Source organism: Asterias rubens, chromosome 2 (assembly GCF_902459465.1).
Source record: "Asterias rubens chromosome 2, eAstRub1.3, whole genome shotgun sequence".
In the NCBI taxonomy this organism is placed as follows: Eukaryota; Metazoa; Echinodermata; class Asteroidea; order Forcipulatida; family Asteriidae; genus Asterias; species Asterias rubens.
In genome coordinates this window covers 24,137,933-24,158,205 of record NC_047063.1, presented here as the reverse complement: position 1 = coordinate 24,158,205, position 20,273 = coordinate 24,137,933, and the positions used below count along the sequence as shown (strand labels likewise).

Below are 20,273 nucleotides of genomic sequence, written 5' to 3'. Positions count from 1 at the left end.
GAACCAATTATTTGGTCAATATAACTGAACATTATTCAGCATTTATTTATTAATTTTTTAAGAAATACATGATTGGAAAGAACAAATCACTTGTTTTTCTTAACATCACTTTTGTTTTAATTATTGTGAAATACAAATTAACAAAATATTTTACAAGAAAACACAATTAAGGGTAGATTTGCATTTGAAATAAATATCAGCCTGTAATCTGTTTTTATATCTTCACTAAAAACAAAACTACCTGCATGTAGGCAAACACTTGCAAAGCGCAGAATAGTACTGCTTAGCAGAAACAGATTACCAGCCAAAATTGTTATGTACTTTTACTTTCACAGCTCTGTACTTAATTTGAGCCCTGGTTGTCAAACAAAATAACTAAAGAAAGGAAACTGGTTCTGACCAGAAACTACACAGGGGTGAGATGTCTTCAACATTAATTTTTTGTCAAATGGCTTTGGCTGCCCAGTCTTATATAATCTATTTTCATTTCATAAATGTACTAAAGATACAGTTTATTGACTTAAAGTCTTTCATCTTCACTCTATAAAGTCACACTGTGACTCAGTAGCAAGCAATGTTATAATATTGTGCGGACAGTATTTTTAAACTTTAGAAGTAAATAAACATAGCATTCAGTCTGAAAATGTGGTAAAATTTCTTTAAAATAATTGTGGCACAATCTAACATGTCATGCATGTGTGTCTAATGGTTTCCGCCAAGTGGTGGCGACATCAAACACCTTATTCAAAGAAATATGAGGTTTAGGAATAAGGTGACTGCTTTACCTGTTCAAAATAATTTGAAAGGCTCAAGGAGTTTAAGAAAAATTTTTAATTGGAAAAAATAAATCATAATTGGTTGTTCAAAATCTGACGAGAACAAATAATGTTAACAAAATATAATGAGAACAAGTTTGAAATGATGCCTACCAAAGGAGACCATCATGCTAAAACAGCACTAAATAGTGCCCGAAAAAAACAAAGTAACGAAACAAAAACAAGATAGCTCAGTTGGTAGAATGCCGACTCGGTACTCCAAAAGGTCTTTTGGTTTGAGTCCCACTCTAGTAAATTTTCCTTGTTCAACCCCAAATTTAAAAAAACCCAGAAATGAAAACGAAAACAAAACAGATTCCTTAGAACTTTCCCTTTTCCCGAGTTAATTCCAGCACTTCTCAGGCCTTAACATCTGTACAATAATTTACAAAGAAAGTACGAGAAACTCTCTTGTAAGTATGAGGAATTCTCTTGCCTAAAGTAAAACATAACACAGCCATATTATTTTTGCCCCATGGAGTAACCTAGTGAACCTTGACAACACTGAATGAGTCATGAGACATCAGTTGTGAGACCACATTGATATTAGCAAAAAAAGTAAAAATATGTAAAAAACTAGGTTACTAAAGAAGAAACCGTCTCTCACAATGTTTTACATTATCAACAACTCTCCATTGCTCGATACCAAGTAAGTTTTTTTTTGCTAACAATTATTTTGAGTAATTACCAATAGTGTCCGTTGCCTTTAACAGATTTTACAGGCTATTTAATACCCGTCTCTAACGTGCAGCAATGGACAATTTGGGTTGACTGAGTGAGTGTGTGAGTAATACCAATTTTGCTGATTTTTCTGGGGAAAAAAAAACTCAGGAAAATTTAACATCAGTTGGAATATCATGCCTGACTTTATAAACACATGTTGCCCAGTTTATTATATTGTATTTTTGCGCATGTTTAGTAAAGTAATATCACGTCACAAGTGTTTGTGGCAACTCTTGCCATTTAGCTACTGTCACGTAGACGGACCACTAAGTTAAACAAATATTGACAGTTTCAACTGCAATCAATGTGCTTTACATTTGTGTCGTGTAGTATCGATAGTTAATTGATACACAGCGTCCACGTAAAGCAGGGCACATACTGAAAGTCGTGCTCAGCGTTCTTCTTCCTTCAAAATGGAAATAGTCTGCCCCCAATTTTGTAGATGATAAGCATTGATATGTCATTGTTGCACACAGGGAACAAGACCAATATGGAAGCATCATTGCAAAAGTCTCCAGTCAAGGTCTATCCTTTGATAACTGCGATGGGTCTGAGCTTAATTGCCCTCTTGCTTATGTTCGCTGCGTGACAAGTGTCTACGACATCAGTGACATTTTTGTAGGACTCGGGTGCCTGAGAAAGAGAGAAAGAGAGGGAGGCAAAACAAACAATTATGAGGATATAAATAAATAAAACTTTTTATCCAAAGGATAACAAGTTACTATCAACATTCCATTAACATGCCATTAATGGAACTGTTTCATTGTTTTAATCAGATATAAATGTAGATTTCACAGAGATGCTTAAGCAGAGAATTATGCTTAGCAATTTTTGTCTGCTAAGCAAAAATAAACAGGACACCAGTCACATTTTGTACAGGTAAAAATTGTACTTTGGTTTGAAACCTTATTCTGGTAAGCAAATTTGTGTGTTCCTGAGATAAAACTAAAATTTTGGTGTGCTCAAATAGATTGTTTATTTTGATAAGTTGAATATAATACATTAGACTAATAACAGATATCGCCCCAAAAAAGTTTGAAAGTTTCTACCCATCAGCCTATTTGACTGACCCACCACGTAGTCACATTTGACCAGTACCAGTCACTTTTCGTGCGCTATATCACATCATTGTTGAGCGGATGAAACAAGAACAGCGATCCTACACCATGCAAAAGTTCAAACAATATTCTTGACTTGTTCTTGACTATCCAAAAATAAACCGCTCGAACTCGGCCTTGGAATCCATCATCATTGGGATAAAACTCAAAAGAAAAAACTACAACTATAACAAAAGAAACAATTTTGGGGGAGAGGTTTAGCACATTCAACCTCAGCCAAAACTGTTGGGGAGTCTTGTTTTTTCCCCATATTTTTGGATTGTGGTATTTCCTTGCTTTTTACCAGTTGTTAGCTTTTAAATCATTGTCTATTTATTTTGTTATGCACTTGTGTACATTTTACAGAATAGACAAAATATAAGTCAATAAATTGTTATTATTATTACCTCTTCCATGACGAGCTTTGGTGATGCCACCCTGATAGAGATTCCTTGAGACTGAAGTTTGCTCAACACTTGATGGTAGTCAAGATTACGTCGTGATTTAGACCGAGACCAGGCACGTCCCTAGGCATAAAAAGCAGACAAAATGTAGATTAATTATCAATATGTAAAAATCAGTTCATGGCCCTAGCAGAGTCTTTCTTGAATAGTAGTTAACTTTGTTATGTCCTGTAACTTAGTTACCAATTCATGTTTGTTGTGTGTCATTTAGCCTTGTAGTTAACTTTGTTATGTCCTGTAACTTAGTTACCAATTCATGTTTGTTGTGTTGTCATTTAGCCTTCAAGGAAGACTCTACTGCTAGTAGATAGGGTCAGCACATCAAGCTATTACCCATTTAAAAAAAAAAGTTGTACCATAGGTTGATAAGCAGTTTGAAACAGCTAATTCTGTTTTCTCACAGTTAAAATTTAAACAGATAATTTTGTACTAGACCAGTTTTGGCTGAGAGTGTACCTGTATGTGCTGAACCTCTCCGACCCCCCCCACCATATAATTCATAAAAGGTGGAATGCCAACATTGTGCTAGATGGTTCTGTTGGTAGAGTGCCAGCTCGTTAATCCAAATGACGCAGGTTCAAATCCTGTTGTAGTCTATTTTCCTTTATTCACATCCAAATTCTATTTAATACTCACAGCTCCATGGCACGTTGTCCCGAATGTCTCTTTCATTCCGTTTTCTGTTCCAGTCAGCACGTAGCTACAGGTTCCCATGGTACCCCCGATCAGAACGGGTTGGCCAGTCATCTGAGGGAGACAAAAAACCTTTCCTCAACAATACAATCTATTTATTCATTCATTCATTAATTTTGTCTTGTTTTACTGAGGTAAACCTAAAACAAGTACATGCCACCAGACAATGCTTTTGCCTGGAGCATTTTTATGCGTGAGACACATTTTACTTGCAAAATCAAGATGGCATTTTTTGCACTTGTACACTGATACAAATACCTAATTAAATTTTTAATACTTACTTACTTAGACTTTGTAAATGGTGGCAAGAAATTAGCATAACTAAACTTAAGATTTCCCCTTCTTGTAGCTAAGCTAGTACCGCCTCACTTGCAATTTAGGGATGAGCTTAAACTACTGACCTGATAATCCACAGGGATGAGAGGGTGATGTGGAGGGAAGGCTCTCGTTGATCCCTTACGATGGACAAGAAGCGTCTTCTGCTTTCCGTCTAAGATGTGAGGATCAGTCAAGGATTTATCTCCGAAAGAATTTAGGGTCTTGTGGTGTGTATTTGATTATTAGGAACCATTGCATTGTGGAACTTTGTTAATAATAATAAAAATAATATCGAAGTCTTATATAGCGCACCCATCTACCAAACAAGGTACTCAAGGCGCTGAGTATATAACCTTTTAGAAAGATAGGTTATTGCAGTGATGAATTCTGATTCCAATTATTTAGTACTTTATAAGGGTTTACAAGGTGCATGGCGCATACAGCAGCCACAGCCAGGAACACCGGGGCGAACCCCTTCTCTTTTCGATAAGTGCACTGGGTTATTTTACATGCGTTACACAAGACATGGGACCAACAGCTTTACGTCCCATCCGAAGCAATGGTTAAGTGTCTTGCTTAAGGACACAAGTGTGACGGCTGGGGACCCAACAACACTCTGCTGATCAGAAACACCAGAGTTTGAATTTGGTGCTCTCAGCCGCTCGGCCACTTCCCTTTGTTCCCTTTACACATCAAAGGATGTTGCAACCCTGGTTTCTAACATGTGTTTTTTTTGCAACAGGCTAAACTCAGGCGCAGCATCATTCAGGCGCCGAAATAACCCACGACACACACAGCAAGTGCCGTGGTGCCATGTACTTTTGTGTTGTGCCCTTTCCAGAATGAAATTCAGGGCCTGCCTGATCATAATGAAATGTCAGTCCCCGACTGCTCTGTCACAACCTGAAGACAACTGGCAGTGGACACTATTGGTAATTACTCAAAATAAATATTAGCATAAAACCTTACTTGGTAAAAAGTAATGGGGAATGATTGATAGTATAAAACATTGTGAGAAACGGCTCCCTCTGAAGTAACGTAGTTTTCAAGAAAGAGGTAATTTTGCCACAAATTTTAATTTGAGACCTCAGAATTAGATTTTGAGGTCTCAAAATCAAGTACTGAAAGCACATAACTTCATGTGACAATGGTGTTTTTCTTTCATAGTTATCTCGCAACTTTGACAACCGATTTGAGCTCAAATTTTCAAAGGTTTGTTATTTTATGCATATGTTGAGATACACAAAGTGAGAAAACTTTTCTTTGACAATTACCAATAGTGTCCAGTGAGTTTAACTGCCAGATAAATTTTTCTCATGAAATATTATAAAGTTGAAAACATAAATAATGACAAAGGATATGTGCTCCTCCACCTTAGCGATGTTGTGTGATACGTCATAAATGACATGCATGTCCAGTTCATCCGGTGTTTCTTTGAACTGCTTGGCAAATGCCTAAAATGTAAACAAAACATAATCATATTAAACTTAATAATTGCATAATTTTCTTGGTCGTATAACATGATTAGAGACCATTCACTCAGAGGTTTTTTTAGTAACTCCTCAAGTATTTTGCTGTAGCACAGGGCCAGTCACACAAGTCAAGTTTGGTAGTGTTTTTCCCTACCAATGTACAAACACATAATTATACAACAACGCCTCCAAAATACACTGCCCGCATTGTGACACTGTCTAGGAAATTCTGTTCTATCACCCCCATTCTGAAACAACTACAGCTCCCTATCTCTCAACGAATCATCTTCAAGCTGATGCTCATTGTCCACAAAGCTCTTAATGGCAGGGCTCCCCACTATATTTCTGATATACTTCAAGTTTAAACTCCATCAAGGAATCTTCGATCAAGTTCCATGCTTCTTCTCATTGAACCCAAGTCTCGACACTCATGGGGTGTCAGGTCTTTTTCTTCAGCCGGCCATGCATCTGGAACTCTCTACCACTTAATCTCAGATCTTGTCTTTACGTATTTTATGTCACAGGTTTTCAAGGACTAATTTTGTTGTGCCTGTTTTTTCTTTGTTTTTCGTTTGTCTGTGCCTTGAACACCAAGCAGGATGGATACCACCACATTACAAGTCTTATTGTTATATTTATATTATACAACATGTAATTCAGGCTATAACAATTACGAAGGACCTGGTAAGTATTGTTTAGTCCAGTGACTGCAAGCCCAGTGGTCTTATGAGCTAACCTGTCTAGTGAGGAACGTCATGCTCGTTCTGTTGACCCAAGCATAGTTTGCCGCTGCCGCCATTCCCTTCAGGTAGTCTTGACCCTCAGGTGAATGAATTCTAGCACATGCTAGCTGACGGTCGTTGACGTCAATCTTGTCTCTCTTCATGGCTTTCTCCATGGCAACAAGAGCATCGGTCGCGACCTGGTGACCTAATCCTCGACTGCCACTGTGTATCATCACACACACCTGTTTGAAGGGGGGGGGGGAAGGAAACCAATTACAGGGATGTGATAGGCTGTTGAGAGAAAAAAATGAATTGCGAAAGCATGCAAGCTCGAAAATTATCTTAGTTTTAAAACCCCTTTTCTGCAATCTGGGGCGTTATTATATGGTTATATCTCCATTTCTTTAAAGCCAATATACACTTTCCGAACAAAAAATAAAACAAAAGTTCACAGATTTACAAATAACTTAAAGCCACTTTCGGTACAGAAAAAACAAAAAAAGTTCACAGATTTACAAATAATTTACAGGGTTTACAGAAGGTAATGGTTAAAGACTTCTCTTGAAATATTAGTCCATGAAATACTTTACTTTTTGAGAAAATGGTAAAACAATATAATTCCTTGTTAGCGAGAATTACGGATTTGTTTTAAACACATGTCATGACACGGCGAAATGCGCGGAAACAAGAGTGGGTTTTCCCGTTATTTTCTCCCGACTCCGATGACCGATTGAGCCTAAATTTTCACAGGTTTGTTGTTTTATATATAAGTTGTGATACACGAAGTGTGGGACTTAAACAATACTGTTTACCGAAAGTGTATAATGGCTTTAAAGGGTTTATAGAAGGTAAAGGTAAAAGACTTCTCTTAAAACATTTTTCCATGAAATGCTTTACTTTTTGAGAAAACATGAAACAATTATCAATTGTCGACAATGAGAACTACGGATTTATAGTAAACACATGTCATGACATGGCGAAACGTGCGGAAACAAGGGTGGGTTTTCCTGTTATTTTCTCCTTTAAGAGTTTGTCTCCCCCCAAAAAAATATATATAATAAATAAATAAAAAAATAATAATTTATTTCAATTTGTGTTTTAGGGCCTGGTTGGTAGAGCAGAATTTCAAAAGTAATTGTGGTTAAACGCATTGCTCAAGAGCACAAGTGTTATGACCGGGATTTGCTTGGGTTTGGTGAACTTGACCGCTCTGTCACAACACACCACTTTTAAATTGGACTTCTTGTTTCTTTTCTGACTAACTATAAAATCTCTGACAGGGCTTGAAATGGTGTGGAAAATCCACAAGACTTACACGGCTTGTGGCTCAAAACGTTTACAGGACCAGAATTCTTTCTAAAGGACCAGAATCAAAATGAGAAAGAATAAAAAAACCTGAACCAGTTTATTAACATGTATTTTAGTTACACATTTTTTTTAGAGAGTAGACTTCATTATGTCATTACTCAGTAGAATTGAAAGGTATTCTATCAGATTCAAAGTCAACATTTTAACATATTTTTTTTTTTTTGAGACGTTAAACAGTGAGGTATAACTCTTTTAATATTCAACTAAAAAAAGAAACTCACAAAACACTCAACACTAAAACTACTGGCCTCGGGCCTGTGGTCCAGTGTAAAATTTTAGACCTGACTGACCTGTCCTACGTGATCGATTCCCATCTTCTTGGAGGCATGCTCGTTGTATATCTCATCCACAACCTGTATTTCCGCGTAGTGATTGCCCGCACCGAGCGTCCCCAGCTGAGGGAGCCCTCTTTTCTTTGCACGGGAGCTGACCTTACTGGGGTCAGCTTGGAGCATTCTCCCGTACTCCTCACAATGTTCCTTGTCCTCGGCCCAGGCATAACCTGAATAGTTAAGAGAGAGAAAAACAAACTTGCTTTGTAACGATAATAAGGGAATCAATGTGTGGTCAAGAGGTTTTCAACTAGTGGTTTAAACCTGCGCCGAGGCCTGGATTTGATAATTTTACCGAGAGGAAAAGGCCTCGGCGGGTAAACCAGGCCTCGGCGGGTTTAAACCACTAGTTGAAAACCGATTCAACACACTTTGAGTCCCATTCATAAATACCTTTTCGGCCAAAAAACACTTCTTGGTCAAACGGTAAAATAAATGCAAAAATTATAGTTCTTCAATGATTTCTTTAAACACAACACCCCTCCAGCTATGAAATGGTATATCATCCGTTCAAACGACCCCTCGTGATGCCCTCTCGACCAATCAGAGTGGATAAACTGTCTTAGGTATTTATGAATAATAATTTAAAAAAATTAATCTCACTGACATAAGTGTGCCAGGTGATATACAAGGGTAGCTTCAAAGAGGGTACACTTGTTGACAAGTCGTTAAATGTCTGTCGCAGAAATAAACCAGGATTGAATTTCATTATCTCCACAGCACACTTTTCGTTAGTAATTCATGTACCCTTGTTGTTTTCTTCCACACTTACCTTCTCTTAGAGACCAGTCCATTCCCATCTCCAAGGCTTCTTCAAGATCTCTGCCAGGATCAAGAACGGAAATTGCTAAATACATTAGCATCTTAATTCATATCAAAACTTTTCATACAGAAGTATTCACACTCAATAAGTTTTTTGGAACACATCAAAATAACTGCATTGCTTACTGAATATTGGCATTAAATCATACAAACATAAGTCATAATTGAAACAGTGCTGCTAACAAACAACTTCAAGTTTGAGACTAAAAACTGAGCATAATGATGAGCACTAGGAAAACCAATTTGGTCGCTTTAAAGCATGCAGCCAATACTGGTAATTGTCCAAAAACCATGGTGGATTTCACACAGAGTTAGGACTAGTCTTATCTCGAGTTCAGATGAGTTACTCGTCCTAACTTAAGACTAGCCATGCATTTTTTATATCTCCTAGGACTAGTCCTAACTCTTTGTGAAATCAACCCCTGTACCCGCAGTTTTTGACCCAACAAATAATTTTGCAAAAGTTGAAGCACAATTTCGGAAATGGAATGGCCTCCGTTGCCCTGGTCTTGGCCTTGGTGCCCCTTCCAAAGGTTACCCATAGACTTTATATTTTCCTAATGGAAGTGCCCTTTCTAAATTAAAGACCTGGAATTTCAAAGAGGCCATGGCCATTGGCATCCGTTTCCAATAGACTTTGAGTTTTTTCAATAGCCCTTTTCAAAAATGGCCTTGCCCTGACAAAGATGAAATTCCAGGCCTGCATTTAAGTTACATTCAAATCTTTGAATATTTTCAAATGTTGTGCACACTCATTACAGTTGTTATTGTTTTTAACTTTGTCCAACATACCTGGCTCCCATTGGTATTACACCTTTTGACCCTACCCCCACTGGTATGTGATCAAACATTGCTTGAGCTAGCTGTTCTTTTACCGGTTGAACATCTTTCTCTTCTAGATTTGTTCTTAAGAGTCTCACGCCGCAGTTGATATCAAAGCCTACACCCCCTGGCGAGACAACAGCATTTGGATCTGACATGTCGAATGCAGCCATGTTACCTGCGCATTCGGGAAAAAACGAATAAGCAAGACAAACTTGAAGAACTAACTAAAGGCACTGGACCTATTGGTAATTACTAAAAAAGAAAGAATTAATAGCATAAAAACCTACTTGTTAGCCAACAAAGGAGTATAAAACATTGTGAGAATGGGCTCCTTCTGGAGGAACATAGCATTGCAACCAAATAAGTCCCAACCACTGCAAGGTTTGCATGCAGTCACAGGCCTTGAACTTCCCCCTTGATCAGCAATTTACTTGTAGGGACACAGTAAGTTTGTATTGGACTCTTGCACAGGGCACCTCAGCAAAAGCACAGGGCACCGCGGCAATAGCTGTGGGTGCAGTGGGTTATTTGGAGATGTACGTATTCACTTACCTATTGCAAATCCATAGCCAGAATGGAGGTCCGGTAGGCCCACTGAGTAGCCAACTATACCCGGTAGGGCTGCAACGTTGGCGATCTGCTTTACTCCTGGTAAAAAACCACCCATGGCTACAGGGACAATGGATAAAATAAAAAAAAGATATTCACATGGTGTTACTGCAAACCTCTCTTGTATAAGTCATTTAGTTTGTACATCATATTTCGCCAAAATGTGTTTTTAAAGGGAAGTGTCGCTGCCGAGCGGTGAAGAGCACCGAATTCAAACTCTGGTGTTTCTTTTCAGAGCTGAGTGTGGGTTCGAGTCCCAGTCGTGACACTTGTGTTCTTAAGCAAGACACTTTACTATTGCTTCGCCTTTCAGATGGGACATAAAGCCGTTGGGTCCCGTGTGTTGTGTAACGCCTTTAAAAGAACCAAGTGCACTTACCAAAAAGTAAAGGGGGTTCACCCTGGTGTTCAATCAATCCTGGTTGGTCACCAATAAGCTCAAGATGAACCCGGATAAGACGGAATTCTTCGTTGCAGCCTCTTCCACTCACCTCAAAAATCTGGATCACCTCACCTTTAATCTAAATGGCACTCAAATTCATCCTTCTCCATCTGTCAGAAACTTAGGTGTTGTTTTTGATCGCAACATGTCCATGTCTGCTTACATTACTCAGCTCTGTCGCTCTCTTAACTGGCATATACGCAACCTAAGCCGTATCAGGAGGTTTCTTGATTTCAGCGCCTGCCATAATGCTGTTCGTGCCTTAATTCTGTCCAAGCTGGACTATGGCTGCTGCCTCCTGAATGGTGTTTCACAGAAAGATGTTTCCCGCCTTTAACGGCTCCAAAACCGCTGTGCCAGACTTATCTTTAAGCTGCCCAAATTCACTCACTCATCTCCACTTCTCAAGCAATTACACTGGCTTCCAGTTGCCCAACGCATTCAATTCCGTAAAATGGTCCACACATATAAATCCCTCAATCACTATGCCCTGGATTATCTCTCCTCTCTCCTTTCACTCCAGACATCTTCGTACTCTCTTCGCTCTACTACTGGTAAATCCCTTTCAGTTCACAAAACCCATAAACTTGCAGGTGATAGGGCATTTTCAATTGCTGCTCCCCGACTATGGAATTCTCTACCTACCCTTACCAGAAGCTCAAACAGTGTCACAGCCTTCAAACGTGCTCTAAAACCCACCTTTTTGCCTCTTCGTAGCTGGTCGTCTTTATCTTTGTTCCGCTTTTTTTCCCTCTTCTTTCCTTCTCAGCACCTTGTATCCTTTGGCAATTTGGCGCTTTATAAATACTGTTATTATTATTGTTATTGTTCCTGTTTTAATTGGCTGCATGTTGGGCCACAGCCCAAGCTTGTAAACCAATGAGTGCTTTAAAGGAATAGGTCTCATACTTCAAATCGTAGCTCCATAAACCTTACAGGTAAAAATACTGTGCGCTTGGATACGCCCCTTATAGGGATGTTATAAAGTGCTATATAAGAACCAAGTATTATTAAATAACATATTATAAAGCGCTATAAAGAACCAAGTATTATTAAATAACATATTATAAAGCGCTATAAAGAACCAAGTATTATTAAATAACATATTATAAAGAGCTATAAAGAACCAAGTATTATTTTAAAAATAACATATTATAAAGCGCTATATAAAAACCGAGTATTATTAAATAATGTACCTTTGTTGGCACAAGAGTTCCTCAGCTCTTCAAACATCAGCTTCTCCAAGTTACTGTTGACATAAAATCTTCCCTCAACCTGGAAATTAAAGAATCAAGAACTATACATGTACCTCAACATTTTTATGCATCTGGAACTCGCACACTAAATAGCATTTATTTCACTAATCTCTCCCACATATGGATATAGGGCATACTTCAAGATGTCTTAAAATCCTTATGGGGTGCAGTGCTAAATGCACATAATGGTGAAGTAAGACATGACACACTTTCCAGCCATTGAATTTGCAATTTCTTTATTAAAAGTTCTTCATCTAATACTCTGTACTAGTATTGTTCCTGATATTTTATACTGTAAAGTTGTAAGGTTGGTCGATTGGTGCCACAGATCTTGATCACCAAATCCAAATGACAAGGGTCGTAGCCACGGTGGGTAACACTGGGCAGGCCTGCCCAGAATTCAACAATATTTTCGCCCAGCACTCTGGTAAGCAATCTACACTGCCCACAGTGCATATCGTCCAAAGTAAATGTCACAAAGAAAGAACACAGTCAAAATCCCCATTCATCTTATTGCATGGCCCCACTGCACAGAGACCTGGCATCATGTCTGAAGCTTGCACTTCAGCAATGATGGCCCCATAATTAAACATGAATAATTGTGTTTAACCGCTCGCCCTTCGATTTATTGTCCACCACTTAAATTGGTCTCGTTCAGTCTCATTGAAGCCTTTTGGGTATGGCTCCACTCTATAGATGGATTGTCTTGAGAAACACGGTTTATGGTACGAGGGTTAAATTTTGAACACCTTTTCAGAATCTTAATAAACAGTACTCACAATATTAACGAATTTCTTTGATTATTTTCCAGTAGAATAATTCACAGTTTAGTAATTAAACTAACCTTCATGTTTGGAACAAATCCTTTCTTGATCTGCCATATGTTTGGGGAAAGCTGATGAAGATACTCCAACTCCTGGGTGTACGTCCGTACGCCTGCCATCTTATTCTGTTATCACGTCACTCTTGACTCTTCCTCAGCTCCTTCAAAGTTTGTTACTCTGAAAATGTTATCGACCACACCGTCACTTTAAGATCAAGTAATAATGTAATGTACTTCACCTGGAGCTGAGAACTTACACAACAGTCTCATTATTGCACAACAGTGGGAAATACGAAATACATGTCAATGACTTGATGTCAGTGGACCCTGCAACTCTAGTCTCTGTCTGGTGCGTAGCCATAGCAGTGGGTGTGAACATCCGTGGGTGTATTGATGAGCGTCCGTGTCATGCTTATTTGCTATAACCAAGTTGCAGGGTATTGATTTATACTTTTCCCCCATACAAACAAAACTAATCTGCTCCAAAGAATGTAGTCAAATATAGGCCTAGTTAGTAGTTGCGATAATGTAGAGGAGGGTTACGTACGTTATCGAAACTAATCTAGGCCTAGCTTTAAATAGCCTATTTTAATAAATTGTATATAGAATGCCAACCCACTTATAATGGATTGGGCTATTCCACTTAGCTACATTTTTAAGTGATGACTTTTTAAAGAATGTTGGAGTGGGTCTCTTCAGACTTCAAGTTCAAGCTTAATAAATGTATACATGTAGGGGTAGGCCCCATTTTAAACTCAACTCTCCTTTAAACCATTCCTTCCTCCATGTTTAAACAAAGTTAAACAAAGGCTGTATCAATTTATAAACAATAGATTTGAAAAAGACTGATTGAATTTTGGTGAATTGTATGTTTCTGGTTGACGAACCCAGGAAGGAAGAAGAATACACAACTAGGCTTGAGATTCGTTTGACTACCGTCTCCTTCTTGATAGACGCTCGGCGGTCAATTGGAACAAAACCCATACAACAAAAGTCATAGTTCAAAAGAATTCTAGGACTATCGGGAAATAAAATTCGTGGAAAACTACTTTTTAAAATCTCGAAAACTATGTCACTTCAGAGAGAGCCGTTTCTAACAATGTTTTATTCTATCAACCTCTCCCCATTAGTTACTCAAGTGGGGTAATGCGGAAAATTATTTTGAGTAATTACCAATAGTGTCCATCACTGCCTTTAAAGGCACTTGACACATTTGGTAAAATAATTGTCACTTGTTAAGTTGTTGTATTCCAATATCTTGATGTGCAATTCGTATCGTATCGTCATACTCATAGACATTAGACCGGCAATGTTTGTATGAGATCAGAGAGATACAATTCAATTCAATTAATTCAATTCACTTTACTTTAGTGGTTGTTGCCAGCCTCGTTATATCCCTTTCCCTACCGAGTTCCCTTGATGGAAAGATCATCTAAACAAACAAACAAACAAACAAACATGCATTAACATAATAACAAGGCGCGCGCCTGGATAAATTTAAAACTAAAAACAAAATTAGCAATTTTCATGATTTTATTTATTAAGTCAATTTAATTATTGAGGTTTAGTTAGTGTACTCACTCAATTGTAAATTAAAACACTTTATTTTATGCCTCCTTTGTTGAAAATACCAAGTGCACCAAACAATCAGTAAGATCTTATGTTAGCAAAAGATAACTATTGTGTTGTTTTTGTTTTATGTTGCACCACATTCTGACACATGCACAAAACCTTACATTGTAATAACAATAGAGGGCGCATACCATTTCGTGTGTGTTTGCAAATGCAATACAACAAACCTTAAATAACTCACCAATATATCAATGTTTTACAGTAAAACTCTTCGCCAAATCCTCAATCTGTGGCCCGGGAAGAGGCTAGGGTTGTACAGGTTCCTGCCTCTGTTTTTCGGCTTCGGGGCTTCGCTGGAATGGGTGATGATCAACGCCCGAATTGCACCCGGCAGAGAAACATTTTGTAAGTTTCGTTTCTGGCCAATGTCAGTCTGGCTACGCCGTGTGTAGTATGTTGTTTTTGTGCTCAGCGAAAACGGGTACCATACAGCTGAAGGGTTATGATAATATGGGCGTGGTTTATGGCAAAATGAAAGGGGAGTCAAAGTGAAGTAATATTTTATTATTTAATGTAAATTTTGATTTTGTTATTGATTGGGATAACTTTCCGGATGGCGCCATCCCTTTTTCACTAAATTTTACAAAAAAGGATATCTCATTAAGGTAAATCTGATACTATTAATTATAATGTGTGAGTGTGACGTTTCCGAAACTGAAAGGGTGCTTTGCCGACTATATAATTCAGATTCAGATTCAGATTCATATCGAATGAAAAAGTGGTGCCATACGGCGCCATACGGAAACTTTTCCTGTTATTGCACTGGCATAACTAAACCGGTAAATTTTTTGCCTAGAATAGCTTACATTTAAAACAAACAATACACTTGTTAATAAATGTTACCGTTGGCAACAGCAGCATGAAACAGTCACAAACACTCACTCAATAGTCTTGATTGAATTTTTAAAATTACGATTTAATCAAATTTACTTTTCGGCAGTGAGTTGTGGTAACATTTTCCTATAAAAAAGTTTGGTTTGGTTATGAAAAGACGTTAAAACTCCATCCATCCCATGCTAGTTGTGTATCTTTCTTTTTATTAAAAATGATTCTTGTTAAATCCTACCTCCATAAATAACCCTTTAAACAAAAATGAGTGCCAACACTTTTTTATAAAGTTTTTCCCTTTTAAAAAAGTATATTATTTTCTTTGTTACTTATTTCCAGATGATGTATATCGTAGGAAGGAATCTGAGCGTAACCATGCGACCAAACTAGCGCTAGCAGAGAATCAGGAGAAGACGTCAAGTGTGTCAAGCTAGTAGGAGTGACTAGCAGAGAATCAGGAGAAGACGTCAAGTGTGTCAAGCTAGTAGGAGTGACTCCAGTGTACAATGATGAGCTGTTTGTTTGAATAACTCAAAACCTGATTCTGAGCGATGATGAAGCATCTTGTTAAACTAGTGCAGTGTGCGTCTTACATGTATCTCATTTGACAAGAATGTAAAGAGTTGTCTGTCTGGAAACATCGCTTTTTGGAAGGAAATTCATTCATCAGACGTGAAAAGGGAATTGATTTGTGTCCATTTCTGACAAATTGGGGTGCTACAAAGATCAAGAGTTGAAAATGCCTGCTGGAATAGACTTGTTTCCGTATTTGAAATTCTTGACGGCCAGCATGTTGTCCATGATGGCAGGAGCGCAAGTTGTACATGCCTACTACAAGCCTGATATGGTAATGTCTAGGATGCTGGCACAGTTTTTCATGTTCATTTCATTTATTATTAATTACACAGATAAAAACATTCACACAGTACCAACAAAATGTTCAACTGGCAAGAGATACAAATATAAAAACAACAGAAAAACCAACACGGTTGAAGCCATTGGACACTTTCGGTAAACAGTATTGTCCAAGGCCCACACTTCGTGTATCACAACTTATATAAAATAACAAACCTGTGAAAGTATAGGCTCAATCGGTCATTGGAGTCGGGAGAAAATAACGGGAAAACCCACCCTTGTTTCAATAAATAAATCCGTAATTCTCGCTACCGAGAATTGATATGCTTTAATGTTTTCTCAAAAAGTAAAGCATTTCATGGAATAATATTTCAAGAGAAGTCTTTCACCATTACCTTCTGTAAACCCAGTAAGTTATTTGTAAATCTGTGAACTTTTTTGTTTTTTCCTGTTCCGAAAGTGTATAATGGCTTTAACATTCGAAAGACAGGACAAACAATAAAATAAAAAAAAAGGTTAAAATTTAAGTTCTGTCCATTTGTTTTCCAATTCCATCAAACAAAAACACCACAATCACCACCACATAAAAAAGAAGAAAAAAAACAAGAAATAAGTGTAAATTTCCAAATAGAAGTTGTATCAGTTACATTCAAGGGGAGGCCTAAGAAGTATACATGTACTTCATATAAAATTCTTAGAAAAGTTAAGACTCTTATCTGAAGGGACAATCTAAAAAGTCAGGCAAGTTCCGGGCAAAAAGGATGTTCTGCTGGAACATGACATTGTGCCAAACAATGGAATGTTCCAACAGACGTCTGCCCGGTTTCAAGTATTCCAGCAGGCAGAACAGTAGGAATGTTCTGTTATTAAAACGATCCCTTTAGAACATTCTACTGTTTGGATTTTGAATCGCTCCCCAATATCCATGTGTTTCAGTTTGAATGATCAAATTCAAGTTGTTATCGGGATTTTAGCTAAAAAATTCATTCAGCCATAGTAAATTTCCACGGTTAAAGTTGCACCTACTCTGCAGCGTTTTCTCAGTTCTTACATTGTTTCTTTTTCTTGCAGACGATACCAGAGATTCCTCCTGAGAGAGGCGAGCTGGGAAGATCACGAGATGAGGCAAGAAAAGCAGCAGAGGACAAAATCAAGACGAATGAAGAGAGCTAGCATCAAATATTGAAACTATGGAGAACTGTTGATGTATTATTAATGCTATCAAGGGATGGTATAGGACAATTATTTCAAGGGAAGCTGCCTGGCTTTAGCCGTGATTACAAGGTTGTTATCACGAGTCCTAAGTACAATAAATACACTGCATGGACTCTGCCAAATGACCCTACATTGACATATTATGATACACAAACACAGTCTGTATCAAGGTTCTCAATCAGGATTTTTTCAAAACTGTGGGGCATTCTGGACTCAAATGTTGGGATTATTGGCCCAAAGCACACTGAGAATTGGAACAAGGTCATCTGAATGTTTCTACATTGTATTTGGTTTTTAAAGTCCTACAGAGCAGTCAGGAGCATTCAATCATTTTTTCTTAGTATTTTGTGAAAACAGAGAGAACAAGTTTTTCCGTTTTGTGTATTGGCTGAAGAACCCTGATTGGATGATAAAGACTTATGTGTGGAATCAATGGTCCGTGTGTCACGTGTGCATGGATTGTGCGTAGACAGACTCTATGTGTATAGTGGTTAGTAAACCTCTCTTAAAGGCAGTGGAAACTACATTGTATTGGTAATTGTTAAAGGCTAGCCTTCACAGTTGATGTATCTCAACATGCAAAAAAAAAAAAAACCTGTCACAGATTTGTTATTTTCACAGGCTGTGAAAATTTGAGCTCAATGGATTGTTGAGGTTGCGAGATAATGAAAGGAAAAAACACCCTTGTCACACGAAGTTGTATGCTTTCAGATGCTTGATTTCGAGACGTCAAATTCTAAACCCGAGGTCTCAAAATCAAATTCGTGGAAACTCTAAAACTACCTTACTTTAGAGGGAGCCGTTTCTCACATTTTATACTCTACTTTTGTATACTATCAACCTCTCCCCATTACTCATTACAAAGTAAGGATGTATATGCTAATAAATAATTATTTTGAGTGATTACCAATAGTGTCCACTGCCTTTAAGAGAGGCTGTATGTATAGGTCTACCCCAATGGGTTGGTTTAGAGCAGGCCATCCATTCATGAATACAAGAAAACAATATAACTTCCTATTGTTTACATGCTACTACAAAGAAGTAGCAGGAATGTTTAGTTTTACTGAAGTTTGTAGATAATTGTTTGACACCGCCATGGACCGCCACAATTGCCTGCAAGGTTAATGGATCCCTCTGCAGTGTCACATCTGTTTTGCATCAAAAATTCTTAAAATCTGTTAAATAAAATTGTCTTCTTGTATTTGATATTCTCTGATGTTGTCATAATTGAATGTTTAATGCTGTGGTAAATAAATTAACATTGAATTGAAGTTTAGTTGTCAACTCACTTCCTGAATATCGACAAAAAACAAAAGGCATACCATTCATTGCGTAAATAAAGAAATGGGAATGCTAAAGTATTGATGTGGTGGCGAGTGCCCCTTCGTTAAAAAAATGTATTACCTTGCTCCCCCTAAACATATTTTGTCTATGGTCAGGCCTGTTTCATTTTTAAAAGGGCAATGGCACCAAATTTTTACAGTAAATTTCTACTGTAAGATCCTTTTTAAGACATCAAGGCAATGAGCAGGGGGCATGGAGGCAATCACCTTCATTGCTTCAAGTATCAGGCCTGGGCCCAATTTCATAAAGTCTCTAAGCAAAACAAATTCGCTTAGCATGAAATTTCTTCCAAAACAGGATTACCAACCAAATTTCCAGGTGATTTTCAGAATCATCAAACAACAGCTGAATGCCAGTAACAAGCAATATGCAACAAATTAAAATTTTGTTGGTAACCTTATTTTATCAAGAAAGAAATTTCATGCTCAGCAAATTTTTGTGCTTACAGGCTTTATGAAATTGGGCCCTGTATGTTGGACATGTGAAATATTCAGATCCATAACACACAAACGCCTTTGGGACAAAGCACCCTCAGTTTACCAAGATAGATCTAATATGAAAAAAAAGAAAAATGCTGACTGGTCCTTTCGGTTGGTAAACTGTTTGCAACAGCTAATTCTATTTCCTCAATTGATATAATAAAGAGTAAAGACCTTTTAAAACATCTTTAGGTGGAGAAGTTCTGTCCAACCGGTTTTATTATATAATTCACAATAAAGAGATTAAAAACCTTTATGGTCTAACCACTATTTTTTTTAATTTGTATAATTCACATTTGTACACAGATCACTTTCAAACAAAAACCATATACATAGGGGCTGAAAGACCCTGTAAAATTAATTGACATAAAATTCATGCAAGTTTGACCACTCTGCAAGTTCTACATGGTGCTGCATAATATACAGAACAAAAATAATGACCGCATGGAACTGAGTACTGCTAGAAACATGGATCACTAACCATCCTTTCTTATTCAAATCACTTAATATTTGATCTGAGGTAAAAATGTGTCCAACCAGATGCATAAAACATGGTCTACAGTCTCTCAGGGACCAAAGTTCTTTCTTATAAAAATGACTTTATGGTTATTCACACAGGTCAAAGGTGAAAATGGATGCCACTTGTACATTTTGAGAATTTTTGAATGATTATTCATAGAGGTCAGGGGTGAAAGGTGACCAAGTGAATGCCATTTCTACAACTGAGCTGAGCAGATTGTTTTCAAGATCACTCGGCTAATTTACACTCATTGAGGTCTCAGTTCAAATTGGCAATCAAATAGCATCTTGCTTCACTGAACAGTCGGTCACAGCAGTATTCATCTCTTATATCGTTGCGGTACCCGCTGCCAAAACATGGGACTCAAACTGCCTCTAGCTACGGGGCAACCTCGGTAGTCCAGTTGGTAAGACACTGCTCTAGAATTGCAAGGGTCGTGGGTTCAAATCCCACCCGAGTAACATGCCTGTGATATTTTGTTCACAGTACTCGGGGGGGAAGTACTGAGTATACAGTGCTAACACACATCGGTGTATCGGTAAAAACCAAAAATAATATTTTTATCCCGATGCAAATTGAACATCTCTTCCACAGCAGTATTGTTTACCGGTACTCA

The 20,273-nt window shown here is 37.7% G+C and overlaps 1 protein-coding gene across 8 annotated transcripts; it reads right to left on the bottom strand.

The window, feature by feature from the left end:
• Window positions 1–22: 22 nt before the first annotated feature.
• On the bottom strand, window positions 23–14,682 carry LOC117302301 (tRNA-splicing ligase RtcB homolog). 8 transcript variants are annotated; one of them, XM_033786207.1, is made up of 14 exons: window positions 14,598–14,648; window positions 14,151–14,216; window positions 12,806–12,962; window positions 11,902–11,980; window positions 10,207–10,323; window positions 9,622–9,829; window positions 8,780–8,829; window positions 7,966–8,177; window positions 6,319–6,549; window positions 5,472–5,564; window positions 4,194–4,289; window positions 3,736–3,846; window positions 3,043–3,162; window positions 24–2,171 (listed from the first exon to the last, which is right to left on the bottom strand). In XM_033786207.1, exons 3-14 carry the CDS (start codon window positions 12,902–12,904, stop codon window positions 2,064–2,066), a joined length of 1,524 nt encoding a protein of 507 aa, XP_033642098.1. In that variant the 5' UTR covers window positions 12,905–12,962; window positions 14,151–14,216; window positions 14,598–14,648; the 3' UTR covers window positions 24–2,063. The 8 variants fall into 8 exon arrangements, with proteins under 8 accessions (XP_033642113.1, XP_033642121.1, XP_033642138.1 ...); XM_033786222.1 differs by lacking the exon at window positions 14,151–14,216 and having other exon boundaries at window positions 23–2,171; window positions 12,806–12,945; window positions 14,598–14,681; XM_033786230.1 differs by lacking the exon at window positions 14,151–14,216 and having other exon boundaries at window positions 23–2,171; window positions 12,806–12,942; window positions 14,598–14,680.
• Between the last annotated feature and the right edge of the window lie 5,591 nt (window positions 14,683–20,273).